At 56.9% G+C, this 21582-nt stretch overlaps 1 protein-coding gene and 4 gene segments (V, D, J or C); 2 read left to right on the top strand and 3 right to left on the bottom strand.

Moving 5' to 3' along the window:
* Window positions 1–1800: 1800 nt before the first annotated feature.
* On the bottom strand, window positions 1801–3685 carry LOC138682629 (uncharacterized). Its single transcript, XM_069773895.1, has 2 exons — window positions 3039–3685; window positions 1801–1872 (listed from the first exon to the last, which is right to left on the bottom strand). The coding sequence occupies exons 1-2, from the start codon at window positions 3615–3617 to the stop codon at window positions 1801–1803; spliced, it is 651 nt and encodes a 216-aa protein (XP_069629996.1). The 5' UTR covers window positions 3618–3685.
* Window positions 3686–10757: 7072 nt separating this feature from the next.
* Window positions 10758–11495, bottom strand: LOC138682628 (immunoglobulin heavy variable 3-74-like). The segment is given in 3 exon segments: window positions 10758–11202; window positions 11294–11360; window positions 11448–11495. Coding segments are annotated over 3 exon segments (560 nt in total).
* A 95-nt stretch (window positions 11496–11590) lies between these two features.
* On the top strand, window positions 11591–12278 carry LOC138682627 (immunoglobulin heavy variable 3-23-like). The segment is given in 2 exon segments: window positions 11591–11597; window positions 11842–12278. Coding segments are annotated over 2 exon segments (444 nt in total).
* Window positions 12279–14713: 2435 nt separating this feature from the next.
* On the top strand, window positions 14714–15815 carry LOC138682626 (Ig heavy chain V region 914-like). The segment is given in 3 exon segments: window positions 14714–14718; window positions 15229–15362; window positions 15454–15815. Coding segments are annotated over 3 exon segments (501 nt in total).
* A 3051-nt stretch (window positions 15816–18866) lies between these two features.
* Window positions 18867–19787, bottom strand: LOC138682625 (Ig heavy chain V region 914-like). The segment is given in 2 exon segments: window positions 18867–19219; window positions 19748–19787. Coding segments are annotated over 2 exon segments (393 nt in total).
* Between the last annotated feature and the right edge of the window lie 1795 nt (window positions 19788–21582).

The raw sequence follows: 21582 nt of genomic DNA, 5'->3' as shown, positions 1-21582 counted from the left end.
GCTCGAGTTCGTCGCGGGTATTCAGAGCGATGGTAGTTACGCAGGATACGCACCAGCGGTCCAAGGACGCTTCACCCTTTCGAGGGACAACTCCCAGAGCACGGTCACGCTGCAGATGAACAGCCTCAGGGCCGATGACACGGCCACCTACTACTGCGCGAGAGAAGGTTATGGTGGTGCCAGTGATGCTCACACCGAGTCCCAGCATTCCTGCTCTGTGTCCCCAAATCCCACCAACTTTCCAAAGACCATCCACTCAGCCCGGATCCTTGCACCAAAACCAAATCCTTTCCCTGAGCCTGGACCTTTTGCTCCCAGCCCAGACCCTTACGCCAACCACAGACCCAACACCAAACCCAGGTCCTTGTCCTGAACCTGGACCGTTTCCATCAAGCCCAGACCCTTGCACCAAACCCAGACCCTCACATCCCGCCTGCAGCCTTGCAGTGAGCCCAAATCCTTCACGGTGCCCAAATCCCCGGCTCTTGACCCAAATCTGGGCCCTGCGCCTCCTCTGCAAGGGCTCCGGCTTCACCTTCAGCAGCTTCGGCATGGGATGGATGCGACAGGCGCCTGGGAAGGGGCTCGAGTTCGTCGCGAGTATTAAAAGCGATGGTAGTTACACAAACTACGCGCCGTCTGTCAAAGGACGCTTCACCATCTCGAGGGACAACTCCCAGAGCACGGTCACGCTGCAGATGAACAGCCTCAGGGCCGACGACACGGCCACCTACTACTGCGCGAAAGGTGCTAGTGGTGGTGGTGGCACCAATGCTGGCACCGAACCCCAACATCCCTACTCTGCGTTCGCAAACCTTGGCATCTTACTCAAACTCCTGCCTTATTTCTCGATTCTTGCAACATACCTGCTCCCTTGTACCCCACCTGGACCCCTTCACCCAACCCGGACCCTTGTCCTGAGTTTCGACCCTTCCCACCCAGCCCAGACGTCTCTCATGAAACCTGCAGCCCTTGCGGAGGACGCACCGAGCCTGGGTTTGGGGCAAGACCCAGGGATTTGGGCACCGTGCAGGGGTCTGGGCTCCTTCCAAAGGGTCCAGACTCCTGCAAACAGTCCAGGCTCAGGTTGAGGGTCCGGGCTTTGGGAAGATGCTGGGAACGGTGCAGGGACGTTGGGGCAGGGTGTGAGGGGCAAAGGATCCCGGCTCGGGGCAGGGATCTGGGCTCAGGGCGAGGGTCTGGGTTCTGTACAAGGCTCTGGGATCACTGTGAGGGTCCAGTCTTGGAGCTGGGTTGTCGTGGTTTAACCCCAGCCAGCAACTAAGCACCACGCAGCCGCTCACTCACTCCCCCCCCATCCAGTGGCGTGGGGGAGAAAATCAGGAAAAGAAGTAAAATTCCTGGGTTGAGATAAGAACGATTTAATAGAACAGAAAAGAAGAAACTAATAATGATAATGATGACACTAATAAAATGACAACAGTAGTAATAAAAGGATTGGAATGTACAAATGATGCGCAGGGCAATTGCTCACCACCCGCCCACTGACACCCAGCCGGTCCCGGAGCTGCGATTCCCCCCCCCCCACTTCCCAGTTCCTAAACTAGATGGGACGTCGCATGGTATGGAATACACCGTTGGCCAGTTTGGGTCAGGTGCCCTGGCTCTGTCCTGTGCCAACGTCTTGTGCCCCTCCAACTGGGCATGAGAAGCTGAAAAATCCTTGACTGTAGTCTAAACACTACTGAGCAACAACTGAAAACATCAGCGTTATCAACATTCTTCGCATATTTAACTCAAAACACAGCACGGTACCAGCTACGAGGAAGACAATTAACTCTATCCCAGCTGAAACCAGGACAGGCAAAATGGTTGAGGTTTGAGGCAAAAACGGTCGAGGTTGGGGCAAAACTGGTTGAGGCAAAAACAGTTGAGGTTTGGGGCCAAAACGGTTGAGGTTTGGGCTAAAACAGTTGAGGTTTGGGGCAAACACTTGAGGTTTGGGGCAAAACAATTGAGGCTTGGGGCAAAAACGGTTGAGGTTTGGGGCAAATGGTGGAGGTTTGGGGCAAAAAGATTGCAGTATGGGTGAAACGGTTGAGATTTGGGTGAAACGGTTGAGATTTGGGTGAAACGGTTGAGGTTTGGGGCAAATGGTGGAGGTTTGGGGCAAAAAGATTGCAGTATGGGTGAAACGGTTGAGATTTGGGTGAAACGGTTGAGATTTGGGTGAAACGGTTGAGGTTTGGGGCCAAAATGATTGAGGTTTGGGGCAAACGGTTGAGGTTTGGGGCAAGCAGTTGAGGTTTGGGGCAAAACCAATTGAGGTCTGGGGCAAAACCAATTGAAGTCTGGGGCAAATGGTCGAGGTTTGGGGCCAAAACAGTTGAGGTTCGTGGCAAACAGTCAAAGTTTGGCACAAAAACGGTTGAGGTTTGGGGCAAAGGGTAGAGCTTCGGGGCAAAAAAGATTGCAGTTTGGGTAAAACAGTTGAGGTTTGGGGCAAAAATGGTTGAGGTTTGGGGCAAAAATGGTTGAGGTTTGAGGCAAAACCAGTTGAGCTTTGATGCAAACAGCTGAGCTCTGGGGCAAAGGGTTGAGGTTTGGAGCAAATGGTAGAGGTTTGGGGCAAACATGGTTGAGGTTTGGGGCAAACATGGTTGAGGTTTGGGGCAAACAAGACTGCAGTTTGGGGCAAACATGGTTGAGGTTTGGGGCAAGCGGTTGAAGTTTGGGGCCAAAATGTTTGAGGTTTGATGGAAATGGTTGAGGTTCGTGGCAAACAATCAAAGTTTGGTGCAAACAATTGAGCTTTGGGGCAAAAATGGTTGAGCTCTGGGGCAAAAATGGTTGAGCTCTGGGGCAAAGCTTGAGCTTTGGGGCAAATGGTAGAGGTTTGGGGCAAACAAGGTTGAGATTTGGGGCAAAGAAGACTGCAGTTTGGGTGAAAGAGTTGAGGTTTGTGGCAAATGGTTGAGGTGTGGGACAAACGGCCGAGGCTCAGGGCAAGGATCTGGAGTGGCTGCAGGGGTCTTGGAGTGGGGTGATGGTTTTGGGAGGATTTGGGGACACAGTGCAGGGGTGTTGGGGCTGGTGCCACCACCATAATAATCACCTCCTTTTGCACAGTAGTAGGTGGCCGTGTCGTCGGCCCTGAGGCTGTTCATCTGCAGCGTGACCGTGCTCTGGGAGTTGTCCCTCGAGATGGTGAAGCGTCCTTTGACCGACGGCGCGTAGTAGGTGCTACTACCACTGCTGCTAATACCCGCAACGTACTCGAGCCCCTTCCCAGGCGCCTGTCGCACCCACTCCATGCTGTAGCTGCTGAAGGTGAAGCCGGAGCCCTTGCAGAGGAGGCGCAGGGACCCCCCGGGTGTCTGGAGACCACCTCCGGACTCCACCAGTTGCACAGCCAAGTAGTACCAGGTGCTACTACCATCGTTTTGAATACCCGCGGCGAATTTGTGCCCCTTCCCAGGAGCCTGTCGCACCCAGTCCATGCTGGTGCTGCTGAAGGTGAAGCCGGAGCCCTTGCAGGGGTCTGGGCTTGCAGCAAAGGGTCTGGGCTCAGTTCCAGGGGTCCATTCCCTATTGGACCTTTGTCTTCTGGAGGAACCGCTATGAGTGCTGAAGCTTCCCAGGAAGTGGCCAGACATAGAATCATAGAATCATAGAATCATTTCGGTTGGAAAAGACCTTCAAGATTATCGAGGCCAACCACTAACCATGCCCACTAAACCATGTCCTGAAGCACCCCGTCCACTCGCTTTTTGAATACCTCCAGGGATGGTGACTCAACCACTTCCCTGGGCAGCCCATTCCAATGTTTCACAACCCTCTCAGTAAAAAAATTTTTCCGAATATCTAACCTAAATGTCCCCTGCCTCCACTTGAGGCCATTTCCTCTTGTCCTATCTCCAGCCACCTGACAGAAGAGACCAGCACCCACCTCACTCCAACCCCCCTTCAGGTAGTTGTAGAGAGCGATCAGGTCTCCCCTCAGCCTCTTCTTCTCCAGTCTAAACCACCCCAGCTCCCTCAGCCACTCCTCCTAAGTTCTCCAGACCCTTCTCCTCATTCTCCAGACCCTTCACCACCTTGGTTGCCCTTCTCTGGACACGCTCCAGCACCTCAACGTCTTTCCCATAGTGAGGGGCCCAAAACTGAACCCAGGACTCGAGGTGTCACCTCACCAGTGCCAAGTACCGGGGGACGATCACTGCCCTGCTCCTGCTGGCCACACTATTCCTGATACCGGCCAGGATGTGATTCGCCTTCTTGGCCACCTGGGCACACTGCTGGCTCATATTCAGGCGGCTGTTGACCAACATGTCCAGGTCCTCTTCCACCAGGCAGCTTTCCAGCCGCTCTTCCCCAAACCTGTAGCGCTGCGTGGGGTTGTTGTGACCCAAGGGCAGGACCCAGCACTTGGCCTTGTTGAACTTCATACGACTGGCCTCGTCCCATCGATCCAGCCTGTCCAGATCCCTCTGTAGAGCCTCCCTACCCTCAAGCAGATCGACTCTGCCTCCCAACTTGGTGTCATCTGCGAACTTGCTGAGGGTGCACTCGATCCCCTCATCCAAATCATCGATAAAGATATTAAACAGAACAGGGCCCAACACCGAGCCCTGGGGAACACCACTTGTGACCGGCTGCCAACCAGATTTCACCCCATTCACCACAACCCTCTGGGCTCGTCCATCCAGCCAGTTTTTCACCCAGTGAAGGGTGCACTCGCCCAAGCCATGAGCCGCCAGCTTCTCAAGGAGTGTACCGTGAGAGACAGTGTCAAAGGCCTTGCTGAAGTCCAGGTAGACAACATCCACAGCCTTTCCCTCATCCACTAGGCGGGTCACCTGGTCATAGAAGGGGATCAGGTTGGCCAAGCAGGACCTGCCTTTCGTAAACCCATGCTGACTGGGCCTGATCCCCTGCTTGACCTGGACTTGCCATGTGAGCACTCTCAAGACAAACCGTTCCATAATCTTCCCCAGTATCGAGGTCAAGCTGACAGGCCGGTATTTCCCTGGATTCCCCCCCCTGACCCTTCTTATAAATGGGAGTCACACTGGCAAGCCTCCAGTCCTCTGGGACCTCCCCTGTTGACCAGGATCGCTGATAGATGATGGAGAGTGGCTTGGCAAGGACCGCTGCCACTTCCCTCAGTGCTCTTGGATGGATCCCATCAGGTCCTATGGATCTGTGAGTGTCCACATGGCATAGTAGGTCCCTAACTAATTCCTCCTGGATTGAGGGGGGTATGTTCTGCTCTTCACCCTCACCTTCCAGCTCAAGGGGTGGAGTACCCTCAGGATGACTGGTCTCCCAATTAAAGATTAAGGCAAAGAAGGCATTAAGCACCTCGGCCTTTTCCTCATCTCTGGTGGCAACGTTCCCTTCTGTATCCATTAAAGGAAAGATATTCTCCTTGGGATTCGTTTTACTGTTAACATAAAACATAACATAACATCACCTGCTGGTGGGAAGTAGAGAGCAAAATCTTTAGTTTTCCTTTATTTTCGTGCGTGACCTTTGCTTTTGCTTTATTAAAGTGTCCTTATCTGGACCCAGGAGTCTTTTGTTCTGTTTTCACTCCCCCGTCCAGCTGGGGGGGGCAATGGTAGAGCGGCTTTGGTGGGACCTGCGTCTCCAGCCAGGGTCAAGCCACCACAATCACCCTGACCAATTCGAGTCACCCTGGGCAGAGAGGACCCCCCCAGCAGGACCCAACCCACAGCAGCTCCCCCACTCCACCTTCCTCCTCCTCGTCTTCTTCCACGCAGCCCTTCCAGGTAGGATCCCCCAACCTCCATCATGCAGATTTTGGGTGGGTAGGCAACTCAGGGACCCGGGCGACTCAATCCCATCCTTGCCGTCTCCCCAGGGCTGCGGGCGGCCATGCAACTGGTGGGGTCCGGAGGTGGTCTCCAGACACCTGGGGGGTCCCTGCGCCTCCTCTGCAAGGCCTCTGGCTTCGACTTCAGCAGATTCTGGATGGTCTGGGTGCGACAGGTACCTGGGAGGGGGCTCGAGTACGTTGCGGATATTAGCAGAGGTGGTAGTGGCACCTGGTACACACCGTCGGTCCAAGGATGCTTCACCCTCTCGAGGGACAACTCCCAGAGCACGGTCACGCTGCAGATGAACAGCCTCAGGGCCGACGACACGGCCACCTACTACTGCGCGAAACAAGATGATGGTGACACCGATGCTGGCACTGAGCCCCAACATCCCTACGCTGTGTCCCGAAGTCCCGGCATCTTCCTCAAACTCCCATCCAGTTCTTGCTCCCTTGTGCCCCAGCTGCACCCCTGCACCCAACTCAGGTCCTCACCCTGAGTCCACATTCCAGCCCCAACCCTGGATCATTTGCCCCAATCCTGGACCCTCACACCCTGCCCCAACATCCCTGCCCCATTCCCAGCATCTTCCCAAAGCCCGGACCCTCACCCTGGACTCTCTGCACGAGTCTGGATCATTTTCAAGGAGCCCGGACCCCTGCACGGTGCCCAAATCCCCGGGTCTTGCCCCAAACCCCCACCCTGTGCCTCCTCCGCAAGGGATGCGGGTTGGGAGAGAGACGTCTGGGCTGGGTGGGAAGGGTCCAAACTCAGGACAAGGGTCCGGGTTGGGTGCCGGGGTCTGGGAACAGGGCTGGGGGATGGTCAGGGCCCCTTGCACCCTCCTTTGGGGTAACCATCACCCGCAGAGCGGTGCGCTGCTGCAACCACAAACGAGTCACGGACAACCAGAAGCACAGAAGTGTTCACAAACTTAGGGCAAACCCAACATTCACTTACTCCTCCTGGTAAGGGCTCTCAATCCCATGGAAGCCACCTTGACCAGCGTCCTTTATCAAGGACGGAAGGGTCTCCTTCACAAGCCAACCGTGTATTTGGAGAAGTGACTCCCCTATTCCCAACCTGAATCCTAGGGGATTTACCCCCAACCTGTGGAACCGTGTGTACGCCTGTGCCTGAGTGGATTAGAATTATAGAAGCACAGAATATCTCAAGTTGGAAGGGACCCATAAGGATCATCAAGTCCAACTCCCTGCTCCTCGCAGGACTACCTAAAACTAAACCATATGACTAAGAGCATCATCCAGACACTCCCCGAACTCTGACAGGCTCCCTGTGGAAGCAGTGGTCAGCTTGTGCAGTCACTAGCTCTCTTTGGAGGAACATCTTCAGGAATGACCTGCTCTGCTTTTCTGGTTGTGGGGGTAGGAGTGAAAAAACCAAACCCCTGAAGATCTGTCGCTGTACTGGTTCAGAGCCTAATTATGGACCCTTCCTGCTACTGACTAGGGATGGCATGGTCTGCATGTGCTGTAGCTGAAGAAGAAAAAAAACAACAACAAACCAACCAAAAAAAGCCCCAACAACAACAGGAGGAATCCAACATCAAAACAAACAGCCTTCACCGTGCAGAGACTTTCAGGAGCCTTCAAGAACCGGTGAAGAATCTTTACAAAGTAGGAGGAAGGAAAACATCGGCAGCTCGAGGACTTCAGAAAGGTCAGAGGCTCGCACTTCTCGACAGGAGTGCAGAATGAGAACGAGGATGTTATGTTCTCTCATCCCAGGCCGTTCCAGTGATAAGGGACAATCTATTTTAAGGGGCTTTACAGAACCGTTTGCCGAATGGAAGAGAAACAGTGGGCAAATGGGAGGGACCTGTTAAGGAAAGGAAAAAAAAACAAACGCAAAACCCAAAACACAAAACCCATATGCAAGAAAATGAGAAGCATCCTTGTTAAGAGTTCAGTGAGAAAATGCTCTAGCAACGTCATCTAAGGTACCCGTAAGTGTGTGCAGAGCCTCGCTTGTGTAACTACCATAGAAAAGACCCTGAACTTCTCTCAAGTGCTTTAGCTGTGCATCTTCCTCCTGCCTCTGTTCAGATCTGGAGATGTTCTAGGGAAGAAGGATGCATAGCCTGTGGGTCCCATTGAGCCCATATTTCACACTGCCTGTAACAGAATCAGCCTATCCCCATTAAAACAAAACAAAACACCCCCCTGACCCCTCCCCAAAAAAACACCAGCCTACCCAGCAGGAGAGATGATGTATATGGGAGTGGAGTTTCCCCTTTTCTTCCTTTCTTTGACTGGTCTGTGATTGTTTGCGCACACAAGGCTGTCATGTGAAACTGAAGCTGAAACCCTCCACCTTGGTTTTTTTTTTTTTCTTGCCCTTACTTCCTCACGCAACTGAATAACGGTTAGATTGAGACTCGGGGCGCACTCTTTGTTACGGGATTTCAAGGTTCAGTCCAGGTTTTGGTTCTTCGAATGGTGCAGCTGTCGACGCGGAAGTCACGGACACTGCACACAATCAATATGATCAAGGCAGATGCCACTTTATTGCCCAAATAGCTTGGTTTATATAAGTATTTTAGTTCCTGCTCATGCGTAAGCCATCTGTTGATTGGTTAGCATGTGCTGTCCACGCGCCTAAACCAATAATTTGACAGGAGAAGGTCTTCTGATCATGCGAATGGTTCCCTCCGCCTGTATCTTGTCTTGTGTCCTGCTTTCGGTCACGTAGGCCCAACTTTGTTCAGCTTTTTGTGCTTATTTCATCAAACTTGTAGCAACAGTTGACCTTCGCTACGTCCTTAAGGCCTCCTGCCTGCAGAGGCCTCTGGCTCACGGAATAATCAGCTCCGTTGTGCCTGGATTGTTCACTATATGTCCATTGTTCTCCAAATATCTCAAAGTGCAGCCACCGCCCTGTTCAGTTTGGGGTCCATCAGACAACGAAGGGTTAAGCTGTCGGCACAGCTCCGGTGAGTCGTCTCTGTGGAGAGACGGGACCTTAAAGTAACCCAGGGCTGGGTCGATTTTGTAGCCCCCCCATGAATCCCATCTCTGCACCAGACATGGTGAAACTCGTTTGGGACCTATTGGCTGGACAACCCATGAAGAGGCGATTCAGGACGATGCTGGGACGTGGGGACGCGCTGCGGGGGCTTTGTGCGAGGGTTGGTGCCACCACCATCAGCATTTTTCGCGCAGTAGTAGGTGGCCGTGTCGTCGGCCCTGAGGCTGTTCATCTGCAGCGTGACCGTGCTCTGGGAGTTGTCCCTCGAGATGGTGAAGCGTCCTTGGACCGACGGCGCGTATGCTGTGCTACCACCACTGCTGTAAATACCCGCCACGAACTCGAGCCCCTTCCCGGGCGCCTGTCGCACCCAGGACACGCTGTAGCCGCTGATGGTGGAGCCGGAGGCCTTGCAGAGGAGGCCCAGGGACCCCCCGGGTGTCTGGAGACCACCTCCGGACTCCACCAGTTGCACGGCCGCTCGCAGCCCTGGGGAAAGAGAGAGGACGGGTTGAGTTGTCCAGGTCCGTGAGTTGCCCACCCACCCCAAAATCCATGTGCCCAGGGTAGGGGTCAGCGTGGCTGGGTCCCACTGATAGCATATGTCCATACATTCCATCTGGTATGTCCAAATATTTTGATGGTTTCAGTATTTTGTGCCAGCTGTGGAACCTGGTTTGCTGCTAAAAGCCTGTCAAAGTGAGATTTTGTAGATAGTATTAGGAATCTAATTAGAACCAACTGACGCTATGGTTGAAACGCCGCTGTCAATACTCGCGACGAACTGGAGCCCCTTCCCGGGCGCCCGTCGCACCCAGTCCGTGCCGTAGCTGCTGAAGGTGAAGCCGGAGCCCCTGCAGGGGTCTGGGCTTGGAGCAACGGGTCTGTGTTGCGAGCAAGGGGTCCAGGGTTAGGACAGGGGTCTGGGCTCGTTTCAAGGGGTCCAGGATTGGGTCAGGGGTCTGGAAACAGGGCTGGGATGGTCAAGACCCCCTGAACCCTCCTTTGGTGTAACCATCACCCTGAGCAACTCGAGTCCCACTGGGCAGAGAGGACCCCCCCAGCAGGACCCACCCCAGAGCAGCCCCCCCTCCACCTTCCTCCTCCTCGTCTTCTTCCTCGCAGTCCTTCCAGGTAGGATCCCCCACCCTCCAGAAAGCAGATTTTGGGGTGGGTGGGGGACTGTGGGACCTGAGAGACTCCATCCCGTCCTTTCTCTCTCCGCAGGGCTGCGGGCGGCCGTGCAACTGGTGGAGTCCGGAGGTGGTCTCCAGACACCCGGGGGGTCCCTGTGCCTCCTCTGCAAGGCCTCCGGCTTCACCTTCAGCAGCTATGCCATGTACTGGGTGCGACAGACACCTAGCAAGGGTTTCGAATTCGTCGCGGATATTAACCCTGGTGGTAGTAGCACCAGGTACGCGCCCTCGGTCCAAGGACGCTTCACCATCTCGAGGGACAACTCCCAGAGCACGCTCACGCTGCAGATGAACAGCCTCAGGGCCGACGACACGGCCACCTACTACTGCGGGAAATCTGTTGATGGTAATGCTTATGGTGGCACCGGCGCTGGCACTGATCCGTAACATCCCTGTACTGTGTCCCAAAATCTCGGCGTCATCCTCAAACTCCCATCCAGTTCTTGGTGCCTTGTGCCCCACCTGGACCCCTGCACCCAACCCAGGTCTCCGCCCTCAGCCCGGATCCCTGCCCCGATCATGTTTCCTTTGACCCGTGCTTGGACCCTCACACTCTGCCCCAACATTCCTGCACCATTCCCAGCATCTTCCCAAAGCCCGGACCCTGACCCTGGACTGTTTGCAGGAGTCTGGATCCTTTGCAAGGAGCCCGGACCCCTGCACGGTGCCCAAATCCCAGGGTTTTGCCCCAAACCCAGGCTCAGTGTGTCCTCTGCAAGGGCTGTACGTTGGGTGAGAGACGTCTGGGCTGGGTGGGAAGGGTCGAAACTCAGGACAAGGGTCCGGGTTGGGTGCAAGGGAGCAGGTTGGTTGCAAGAGTCCAGGAATAAGGCAGGAGTTTGTGGAAGAGACCAAGGTTTGGGGAGACAGTGCAGGGGTGTTGGGGGTCGGTGCCACCACCACAAGCATCTCTCCCGCAGTAGTAGGTGGCCGTGTCATCGTCCCTGAGGCTGTTCATCTGCAGCGTGACCGTGCTATGGGAGTTGTCCTTCGAGATGGTGAACCGTCCTTTGACCGATGGTGCGTAGGAGGTGCTACTACCACCGCTGTTAGTACTCGCGACGTACTCGAGCCCCTTCCGGGCGCCTGTCGCATCCATCCTATGCCGAAGCTGCTGAAGGTGAAGCCGGAGCCCTTGCAGAGAAGGCGCAGGGACCCCCCGGGTGTCTGGAGACCACCTCCGGACCCCACCAGTTGCACGGCCGCCCGCAGCCCTGGGGAGAGAGAAAGGACGGGATGGAGACGCCCGGGTCCCTGAGTCGCCCACCTACCCAAAATCTGTCTGCCTGGCATTAGGGGTCCTACCTGGGAGGGCTGCGAGGAAGAGGATGAGGAGGAGGAAGGTGGAGGGGGGGCTGCTCTGGGGTGGGTCCTGCTGGGGGGGATCCTCTCAGCTGAAGGAGGACTTGAGTTGCTCAGGGTGATGGTTACACCAAAGGAGGGTTCAGGGGGCCCTGACCATCCCTGTTTCCAGCTCCCAGCCCTCTGACCCAATTCTGCACCCCATGAACTGAGCCCAGACCCTTTGCAACCAGCCCAGAACCCCTTCTGGGCTCAGAGCAAGGGGTCCAGGATTGGATCAGGGGTCTGGCAACAGGTGGGATGGATGGTCAGGGCCTTTTGCACCCTTTTGTAGTGTAACTATCATCCCAAGCAACTCGAGTCCCCCTGGGCAGAGAGGACCCCCCCAGGAGGAAAAACTCCAGAGCAGACCCCCTCCATCTTCAACCTCCTCATCTTCTTCCTCGCAGCCCTTCCAAATAGGATCCCCTAAACCCCAAGCACACGGATTTTGGGCTGGTTGGGTGATGCAGGCACCTGGATGACTCCATCCCTCCTTTCTCTCTCCCCAGGGCTGCGGGCAGCCGTGCAACTGGTGGAGTCTGGAGGTGGTCTCCAGACACCCGGGGGGTCCCTGCGCCTCCTCTGCAAGGCCTCCGGCTTCACCTTCAGCAGCTATGCCATGAACTGGGTGCGACAGGCACCTGGGAAGGGGTTCGAGTGGGTCGCAATTATTAGCAGCGATGGTAGTAGCACCTGGTACGCGCCGTCGGTCAAGGGACGCTTCACCATCTCGAGGGACAACTCCCAGAGCACGGTCACGCTGCAGATGAACAGCCTCAGGGCCGACGACACGGCCACCTACTACTGCGCGAGAGATGCTGGCAGTGACACTGATGCTCACGTCGAGCCCCAGCATTCCTGCTCTGTGTCCCCAGATCCCACCAACTTTCCAAAGACCATCCACTTTAGCATGGACCCTTGCACCAAAACCGAATCCTTTCCCTGAGCCTGGACCTTTTGCTCCCAACCTGGACCCTTAACACCAAACACAAACCCAACACCAAACCCAGGTCCTCACCTTCAGCCTGGAACGTTTCCATCAAGCCCAGACCTTTGCACCAAACCCAGACCCTCACATCCCACCTGCAGCCTTGCAGCGAGCCCAAATCCTTCACGGTGCCCAAATCCCCGGCTCTTGACCCAAATCTGGGCCCTGCGCCTCCTCTGCAAGGGCTCTGGCTTCACCTTCAGCAGCAAAGGCATGGGATGGATGCGACAGGCGCCCGGGAAGGGGCTCGAGTACGTTGCGAATATTCACAGCGGTGGTAGTAGCACCTACTACGCACCAGCGGTCAAAGGACGCTGTCCCGATCCAATGTCGGGGAAGGGTCTGATATGATCCCAAGAGCGACATTAGGACACAGACGAGGTCAAATGCCTCATTCCTGGACTCTTGCGACCAAACCTACCTGCTGCCTTGCGCCCAACGCGAACATGGTTGAGGTTTGGGGCAAATGGTTGGGGTTTGGGGCCAAAACAGTTGAGGTTTGATGCAAATGGTTGAAGTTTGGGGCCAACAGTTGAGGTTCGTGGCAAGCAGTCAAAGTCTGGTGCAAACAATTGAGGTTTGGGGCAAACATGGTTGAGATTTGGGGCAAACAAGACTGCAGTTTGGGGCAAACACTTGAGGTTTGGGGCAAACACGGTAGAGGATTGGGGCAAACATCGTAGAGGTTTGGGGCCAACGGTTGAGGTTTGGGGCAAAGGGTTGAGGTTTGGGGCAAACACTTGAGGTTTGGGGCAAACACTTGAGGTTTGGGGCCAAAGCAGTCGAGCTTTGGGGAAAAGCGGTCGATCTTTGGGGCAAACGGTTGAGCTTTGGGGCAAACGGTCGAGCTTTGGGGCAAACATGGTTGAGATTTGGGGCAAAAAAGCTTGCAGTTTGGGTGAAAGAGTTGAGGTTTGTGGCAAATGGTTGAGGTGTGGGACAAACGGCCGAGGCTCGGGGCAAGGATCTGGAGTGGCTGCAGGGGTCTTGGAGTGGGGTGATGGTTTTGGGAGGATTTGGGGACACAGTGCAGGGTGTTGGGGCTGGTGCCACCACCACCAGCATGTCTCCCGCAGTAGTAGGTGGCCGTGTCGTCGGCCCTGAGGCTGTTCATCTGCAGCGTGACTGTGCCCTGGGCGTTGTCCCTCGAGACGGTGAACCGTCCTTCGACCGCCGCGGCGTAACCTCTGTTACCGCCGCCACCGTCAACACCCGCCACGAACTCGAGCGCCTTCCCGGGCGCCTGTCGCACCCAGGACACGCTGTAGCCGCTGATGGTGGAGCCGGAGGCCTTGCAGAGGAGGCCCAGGGACCCCCCGGGTGTCTGGAGACCACCTCCGGACTCGACCAGTTACACGGCCGCCCATGGAGCCCAAACAGCCAGGGGGGGTCCCTGCGCCTCCTCTGCAAGGCCTCCGGCTTCACCTTCAGCAGCTTCAGCATGGGATGGATTTGACAGGCGCCTGGGAAGGGGCTTGAATATGTCGCGAGTATTGACAACGATGGTAGCACCTACTACGCGCCGTCGGTCAAAGGACGCTTCACCATCTCGAGGGACAACTCCCAGAGCACGGTCACGCTGCAGATGAACAGCCTCAGGGCCGACGACACGGCCACCTACTACTGCGCGAAAAATGCTGATGATGCTGGTGACAGTGACCCCAGCACCAAGCCCCAACATCCCAGCGCTGTGTCCCGAAATCCCGGCATCTTCCTCAAACTCCCATCCAATTCTTGGTCCCTTGTGCCCCACCTGGACCCCCCCACCCAACCCAGGTCCTCGCCCTCAGCCCGGATCCCTGCCCCGATCGTGTTTCCTTTGACCCGTGCTTGGACCCTCACACTCTGCGCCAACATTCCTGCACCGTTCCCAGCATCTTCCCAAAGCCCGGACCCTGACCCTGGACTGTTTGCAGGAGTCTGGATCCTTTGCAAGGAGCCCAGACCCCTGCACGGTGCCCAAATCCCTGGGTCTTGCCCCAAACCCAGGCTCGGTGCGTCCTCTGCAAGGGCTGTACGTTGGGTGAGAGACGTCTGGGCTGGGTGGGAAGGGTCAAAACTCAGGACAAGGGTCCGGGTTGGGTGAAGGGGAAGAGAAACAAGTTGGGAGTTTGGGAAGGATTTCAGGATTTGAGGATGCAGCACAGGGATGTTGGGGCTTGATGCCAGGGTTGGTGCCACCACCATAATTATCATCTTCTTTCGCGCAGTAGTAGGTGGCCGTGTCGTCGGCCCTGAGGCTGTTCATCTGCAGCGTGACCGTGCTCTGGGAGTTGTCCCTCGAGATGGTGAAGCGTCCCTTGACCGACGGCACGTATTCTGTGCCACTACCATCGTCGTAAATACTCGCGACATATTCGAGACCCTTCCCAGGTGCCTGTCGCACCCAGACCATGGTGTAGCTGCTGAAGTCAAAGCCAGAGCCCTTGCAGAGGAGGCAGAGGGTAAGAATTTGTGCCAAAAGCCAAGGATTTGGGTCAAGAAAGGGTCTTGTGCTTGGCGCAGAGGTCCAGTTTTGCAAGAAGACCTGGGTCTTGGTGCAAGGATTTCAGGAATGTGCTGGGATTTGGGGACAGCGTGCTGGGGTCGGTACCATCATCATCATTACGAGCAAGACGAGCAGGTGGAGAATTTAGGAGAGACGCTGTGCCTGGGGAAAAGGGAGGGGTGGGTGAAAGGTGTTTTAGGATTAGGTTCTGCTTCTCATTGCCCTATTCTGCTCGATTAATGATAAATTAAGTTAATTTTCCGCACTCGAGACTGTTTTGCCCGTGAATGTAATTAGTAATTAGTGAGGAATCCGTCCCCATCCTCATCTCCACCCACGAGCCTTTTGTTAGATTATCTCTTCCCTGTCCAGGCTGAGGGGGGAACGATAGAGCAGCTTTGGTGGGCACTTGGCCTCCAGCCAGGGTCAACCCATCGCAACCACGCTGACCAATTCGAGTCCCCGTGGAGAGAGAGGACCCCCCAGCAGGACCCACCCCAGAGCAGCCCCCCCATCCACCTTCATCCTGATCATCTTCCTCGCAGCCCTCCCAGGTAGGACGCTGCAACCCCAGGCACGCAGATTTTGGGTGGGTGGGCAACTCTGGGACCCAGTGACTCCATCCCGTCCTTTCTCTCTCCGCAGGGCTGCGGGCGGCCGTGCAACTGGTGGAGTCCGGAGGTGGTCTCCAGACACCCGGGGGGTCCCTGCGCCTCCTCTGCAAGGCCTCCGGCTTCACCTTCAGCAGCTACGCCATGTACTGGGTGCGACAGGCGCCCGGCAAGGGGCTCCAATGGGTCGCGACTATTTACAGTGGTGGTAGCACCTACTACGCGCCATCGGTCCAAGGACAGTTCACCATCTCGAGGGACAACTCCCAGAGCACGGTCACGCTGCAGATGAACAGCCTCAGGGACGACGACACGGCCACCTACTACTGCGGGAAAGAAGATGATAATTATGGTGGTGGCACCAACCCTGGCATTGAGCCCGTCCCCAAATCCTGACATCTTCCCCAAACTCCCAACCTGTTGTCGTCCCCTTCACTCAACCCGGACCCTTGTCCTGAGTTTTGACCCTTCCCACCCAGCCCAGACGTCTCTCAGCCAACGTACAGCCCTTGCAGAGGACGCACTGAGCCTGGGTTTGGGGCAAGACCCCGGGATTTGGGCACCGTGCAGGGGTCTGGGCTCCTTGCAAAGGGTCCAGACTCCTGCAAACAGTCCAGGGCGAGGGTCCGGGCTTTGGGAAGATGCTGGGAACGGTGCAGGAATGTTGGCGCAGAGTGTGAGGGTCCAAGCACGGGGCAAAGGATCCACAGTCGGGGCAGGGATCCAGGCTGAGGGTGAGGACCTGGGTTGGGTGGGGGGGTCCAGGTGGGGCACAAGGGACCAAGAACTGGATGGGAGTTTGAGGAAGATGCCGGGATTTCGGGACACAGCGCAGGGATGTTTATGGCTCCGTGCCGGAGTTGGTACCACCTTCACCATCACCATCAGCTTTCCCGCAGTAGTAGGTGGCCGTGTCGTCGTCCCTGAGGCTGTTCATCTGCAGCGTGAGCGTGCTCTGGGAGTTGTCCCTCGAGAGGGTGAAGCGTCCTTGGACCGATGGCGCGTAGTAGGTGCTGCCACCACTGGTAATACTCGTGACGAACTCGAGCCCCTTCCCAAGTGCCTGTCGCACCCAGTACATGGGGTAGCTGCTGAAGGTGAAGCCGGAGCCCTTGCAGAGGAGGCGCAGGGACCCCCCGGGTGTCTGTAGACCACCTCCGGACCCCACCAGTTGCACGGCCGCCCATTGAGCCCAAACACCCGGGCTCGCCGCAAAGGACGCGGGTTGGGTGCAAGAGGTCTGGGCTGGGTGGGAAGGGTCGAGGCTCAAGACAAGGGTCTGGGTTGGGTGCAAGGCAGCAGGTAGGTTTGGTCGCAAGAGTCCAGGAATGAGGCATTTGACCTCGTTTGTGTCCTAATGTCACTCCTGGGATCATATCAGACCCTTCCCCGACATTGGATCGGGACAGCGTCCTTTGACCGCTGGTGCGTAGTAGGTGCTACTACCACCGCTGTGAATATTTGCAACGTACTCGAGCCCCTTCCCAGGCGCCTGTCACATCCATCCCATGCCGAAGCTGCTGAAGGTGAAGCTGGAGCCCTTGCAGAGGAGGTGCAGGGCCCAGATTTGGGTCAAGAGCCGGGGATTTGGGCACCGTGAAGGATTTGGGCTCGCTGCAAGGCTGCAGGCGGGATGTGAGGGTCTGGGTTTGGTGCAAGGGTCTGGGCTTGATGGAAACGTTCCAGGCTGAAGGTGAGGACCTGGGTTTGGTGTTGGGTCTGTGTTTGGTGTTAAGGGTCCATGTTGGGAGCAAAAGGTCCAGGCTCAGGGAAAGGATTCGGTTTTGGTGCAAGGGTCTGTGCTAAAGTGGATGGTCTTTGGAAAGTTGGTGGGATCTGGGGACACAGAGCAGGGATGCTGGGGCTTGGCATGAGCATCAGTGTCACTGCCAGCATCTCTCGCGCAGTAGTAGGTGGCCGTGTCGTCGGCCCTGAGGCTGTTCATCTGCAGCGTGACCGTGCTCTGGGAGTTGTCCCTCGAGATGGTGAAGCGTCCCTTGACCGACGGCGCGTATTCTGTGTAACTACCATCGTTGGTAATACCCGCGACGAACTCAAGCCCCTTGCCGGGCGCCTGTCGCACCCACTCCATGCTGTAGCTGCTGAGGGTGAAGCCGGAGCCCTTGCAGAGGAGGCGCAGGGACCCCCCAGGTGTCTGGAGACCACCTCCGGACCCCACCAGTTGCACGGCCGCCCGCAGCCCTGCGGAGAGAGAAAGGACGGGATTGAATTGACGAGGTCCTGGAGTCGCCCACCCACCCAAAATCTGCATGATGGAGGTTGGGGGATCCTACCTGGATGGGCTGCGAGGAAGAGGATGAGGAGGAGGAAGGTGGAGGGGGGGCTGCTCTGGGGTGGCTCCTGCTGGGGCGTCCTCTCTGCCCTGGTTGTCTCGAGTTGCTCAGGGTGATGGTTACACGAAAGGAGGGTGCAAGTGGCCCTGACCATCCCTGCCTGGCCCCCAGCCCTGTCTCCAGACCCCTGCACCCAACCCGGACCCTTGTCCTGAGCCTCGACCCTTCCCACCCAGCCCAGACCTCTTGCACCCAACCCGCGTCCTTTGCGGCGAGCCCGGGTGTTTGGGCTCAATGGGCGGCCGTGCAACTGGTGGAGTCCGGAGGTGGTCTCCAGACACCCGGGGGGTCCCTGCGCCTCCTCTGCAAGGGCTCCGGCTTCACCTTCGGTGGCTACACCATGTTCTGGGTGCGACAGGCGCCTGGGAAGGGGCTCGAGTGGGTTGCGAGCATTGACACTGGTGGTGGTTACAGATACTACACGTCGGCGGTCAAAGGACGGTTCACCATCTCGAGGGTCAACTCCCAGAGCACGGTCACGCTGCAGATGAACAGCCTCAGGGCCGACGACACGGCCACCTACTACTGCGCGAAAGAAGGTTATGGTGGTGCTGGTGGCTCCAACCCTGGCACTGACCCCCAACACCCCTGCACTGTCTCCCCAAATCCTTGGCCTCTTCCACAAACCCCTTCCTTATTCTTGGACTCTTGAGACCTACCTGCTCCCTTGCACCCAACCCGGACCCTTGTCCTGAGTTTTGACCCTTCCCACCCAGCCCAGACGTCTCTCACCCAACCCACAGCCCTTGTGGAAGACGTGCAGGGCGGGGGTTTGGGGCAAAACCCTGGGATTTGGGCACCGTGCAGGGGTCTGGGCTCCTTCCAAAGGATCCAGACTCCTGCAGAGAGTCCAGGCTCAGGGCGAGGGTCCAGGCTTTGGGAAGATGCTGGGAACGGTGCAGGGATTTTGGGGCAGGGTCTGAAGGTCCAGACTTGGAGCAAAAGATCCACGGCTGAGGCTGGGGTCGGGGCTCAGGGTGAGGGTCTGGGTTCCGTACAAGGCTCTGGGATCACTGTGAGGGTCCAGTCTTGGAGCTGGAGTCTGGGGTCACAGCAAGGGTTTTTGGAAGATGCTGAGATGCTGGGACACAGCTCAGGGATGTTGGGTCATGATGCCAGCATTTCTAGCACCACCAGCATCTTTCCCGCAGTAGTAGGTGGCCGTGTCGTCGGCCCTGAGGTTGTTCATCTGCAGCGTGACCGTGCTCTGGGAGTTGTCCATCGAGATGGTGAAGCGTCTCTCGACAGACGGCGCGTAAAATGTGCTACCACCACCGCTTCTAATACTTGCGACCCACTCAAGCCCCTTCTCAGGCGCCTGTCGCACCCAGTACATGCTGTAGCTGCTGAAGGTGAAGCCGGAGCCCTTGCAGAGGAGGCGCAGGGACCCCCCGGGTGTCTGGAGACCACCTCCGGACCCCACCAGTTGCACGGCCGCCCGCAGCCCTGCGGAGAGAGAAAGGACGGGATTGAGTCACCCAGGTGCCTGCATCACCCAACCACCCCAAAATCCATGTGCTTGGGGTTTGGGGGATCCTACCTGGAAGGGCTGCGGGGAAGAAGATGAGGAGGAGGAAGGTGGAATGGGGGGCTGCTCTGGGGTGGGTCCTGCTGGCGGGGTCCTCTCTGCCCAGGAGGACTCGAGTTGCTCAGGGTGATGGTTACACCAAAGGTGGGTTCAGGGAGCCTTGACCATCCCAGCCCTGTTTCCAGACCCCTGACGCAAACCTGGACCCCTTGAAACGAGCCCAGACCCCTGTCCTAACCCTGGACCCCTTGCTCTGAGCCCAGAAGGGGTTCTGGGCTGGTTGCAAAGGGTCTGGGCTCAGTTCATGGGGTGCAGAATTGGGTCAGAGGGCTGGGAGCTGGAAACAGGGATGGTCAGGGCCCCCTGAACCCTCCTTTGGTGTAACCATCACCCTGAGCAACTCAAGTCCTCCTTCAGCTGAGAGGATCCCCCCCAGCAGGACCCACCCCAGAGCAGCCCCCCCTCCACCTTCCTCCTCCTCGTCATCTTCCTCGCAGCCCTCCCAGGTAGGACCCCTAATGCCAGGCAGACAGATTTTGGGTGGGTGGGCGACTCAGGGACCCGGGCGTCTCCATCCTGTCCTTTCTCTCTCCACAGGGCTGCGGGCGGCCGTGCAACTGGTGGGGTCCGGAGGTGGTCTCCAGACACCCGGGGGGTCCCTGCGCCTCCTCTGCAAGGGCTCCGGCTTCACCTTCAGCAGCTTCGGCATGTACTGGGTGCGACAGGCGCCTGGGAAGGGTCTCGAATATGTCGCGAGTATTGACAGCGGTGGCAGCACCTCCTACGCGCTGTCGGTCAAGGGACGCTTCACCATCTCGAGGGACAACTCCCAGAGCACGCTCACGCTGCAGATGAACAGCCTCAGGGCCGACGACACGGCCACCTACTACTGCGGGAAATCTGTTGATGGTAATGCTTATGGTGGCACTGGCGCTGGCACTGATCCGTAACATCCCTGTACTGTGTCCCAAAATCTCGGCGTCATCCTCAAACTCCCATCCAGTTCTTGGTCCTTTGTGCCCCACCTGGACCCCTGCACCCAACCCAGGTCCTTGCCCTCAGCCCAGATCCCTGCCCTGACCGTGGATCCTTTGCCCCGAGCCTGGACCCTCACACCCTGCCCCATCGTCTCTGCACCATTCCCAGCATCTTCCCAAAGCCCAGACCTCACCCTGGACTGTTTGCACGAGTCTGGACCTTTTGGAAGGAGCCCGGACCCCTGCACGGTGCCCAAATCCCCGGGTCTTACCCCAAACTCAGGCTCGGTGCGTCCTCTGCAAGGGATGTACGTTGGGTGAGAGACGTCTGGGCTGGGTGGGAAGGGTCAAAACTCAGGACAAGGGTCCGGGTTGGGTGCCGGGGAGCAGGTTGGTTGCAAGAACCCAGGAATAAGGCAGGAGTTTGTGGAAGAGGCCAAGGTTTGGGGAGACAGTGCAGGGGTGTTGGGGGTTGGTACCAGGGTTGATGCCACCATCACCATCACCATCTTCTTTCGCGCAGTAGTAGGTGGCCGTGTCGTCAGCCCTGAGGCTGTTCATCTGCAGCGTGAGCGTGCTCTGGGAGTTGTCCCTCGAGATGGTGAAGCGTCCTTGGACCGACAGCGCGTAGTAGGTGCTACTACCACTGTCCCTAATACTCGCGACGAACTGGAGACCCTTCCCGGGCGCCTGTCGCATCCATCCCATGCCGAAGCTGCTGAAGGTGAAGCCGGAGCCCTTGCAGAGGAGGCAGAGGGCCCAGATTTGGGTTAAGAGCCGGGGATTTGGGCACCGTGAAGGATTTGGGCTCACTGCAAGGCTGCAGGCGGGATGTGAGGGTCTGGGTTTGGTGCAAGGGTCTGGGCTTGTGTCGTGTCCCAAAGTTGGAGTGACTCAGGTTCGTGGATTTCCTTTGTCAGAATTAAGGTGAACCAGCACCAGGGGAATGCAAACAATAATCAACATTTATTCAAGCTAGCTAACCTTGCCCAAGTACAAGTGGACTTATCAATATGAACGTTGCAACATGTCGTTAAGCCACTGTTTGAGAAGAGGGGGGAGGTGTAGAAAAAGAAATGGAAGAAGAAACATGGAACGTATGAGAAGGAGAGCCCTCCCGTTGAGTCATGAGGGTCAGAGCAGACCCCCTTGCTTTCTGGACTCCTTCTCAAAGAGGACCCAGGGGTGGCTGGATCCACTCCTAGTCTCAGACTTGGTCAACGGTTTCTGTTTAAAAGGATGAGGTGTAGGGACTGTGGAAAAGAGAGAAGAAAAAGAGGGAGAGAGACAATGAGAGAAAAGAA

Source organism: Haliaeetus albicilla, chromosome 29 (assembly GCF_947461875.1).
Source record: "Haliaeetus albicilla chromosome 29, bHalAlb1.1, whole genome shotgun sequence".
NCBI classification, from domain to species: domain Eukaryota; kingdom Metazoa; phylum Chordata; class Aves; order Accipitriformes; family Accipitridae; genus Haliaeetus; species Haliaeetus albicilla.
The sequence above is the reverse complement of the archived record's forward strand: the minus strand, read 5'-3'. Positions and strand labels throughout refer to the sequence as shown.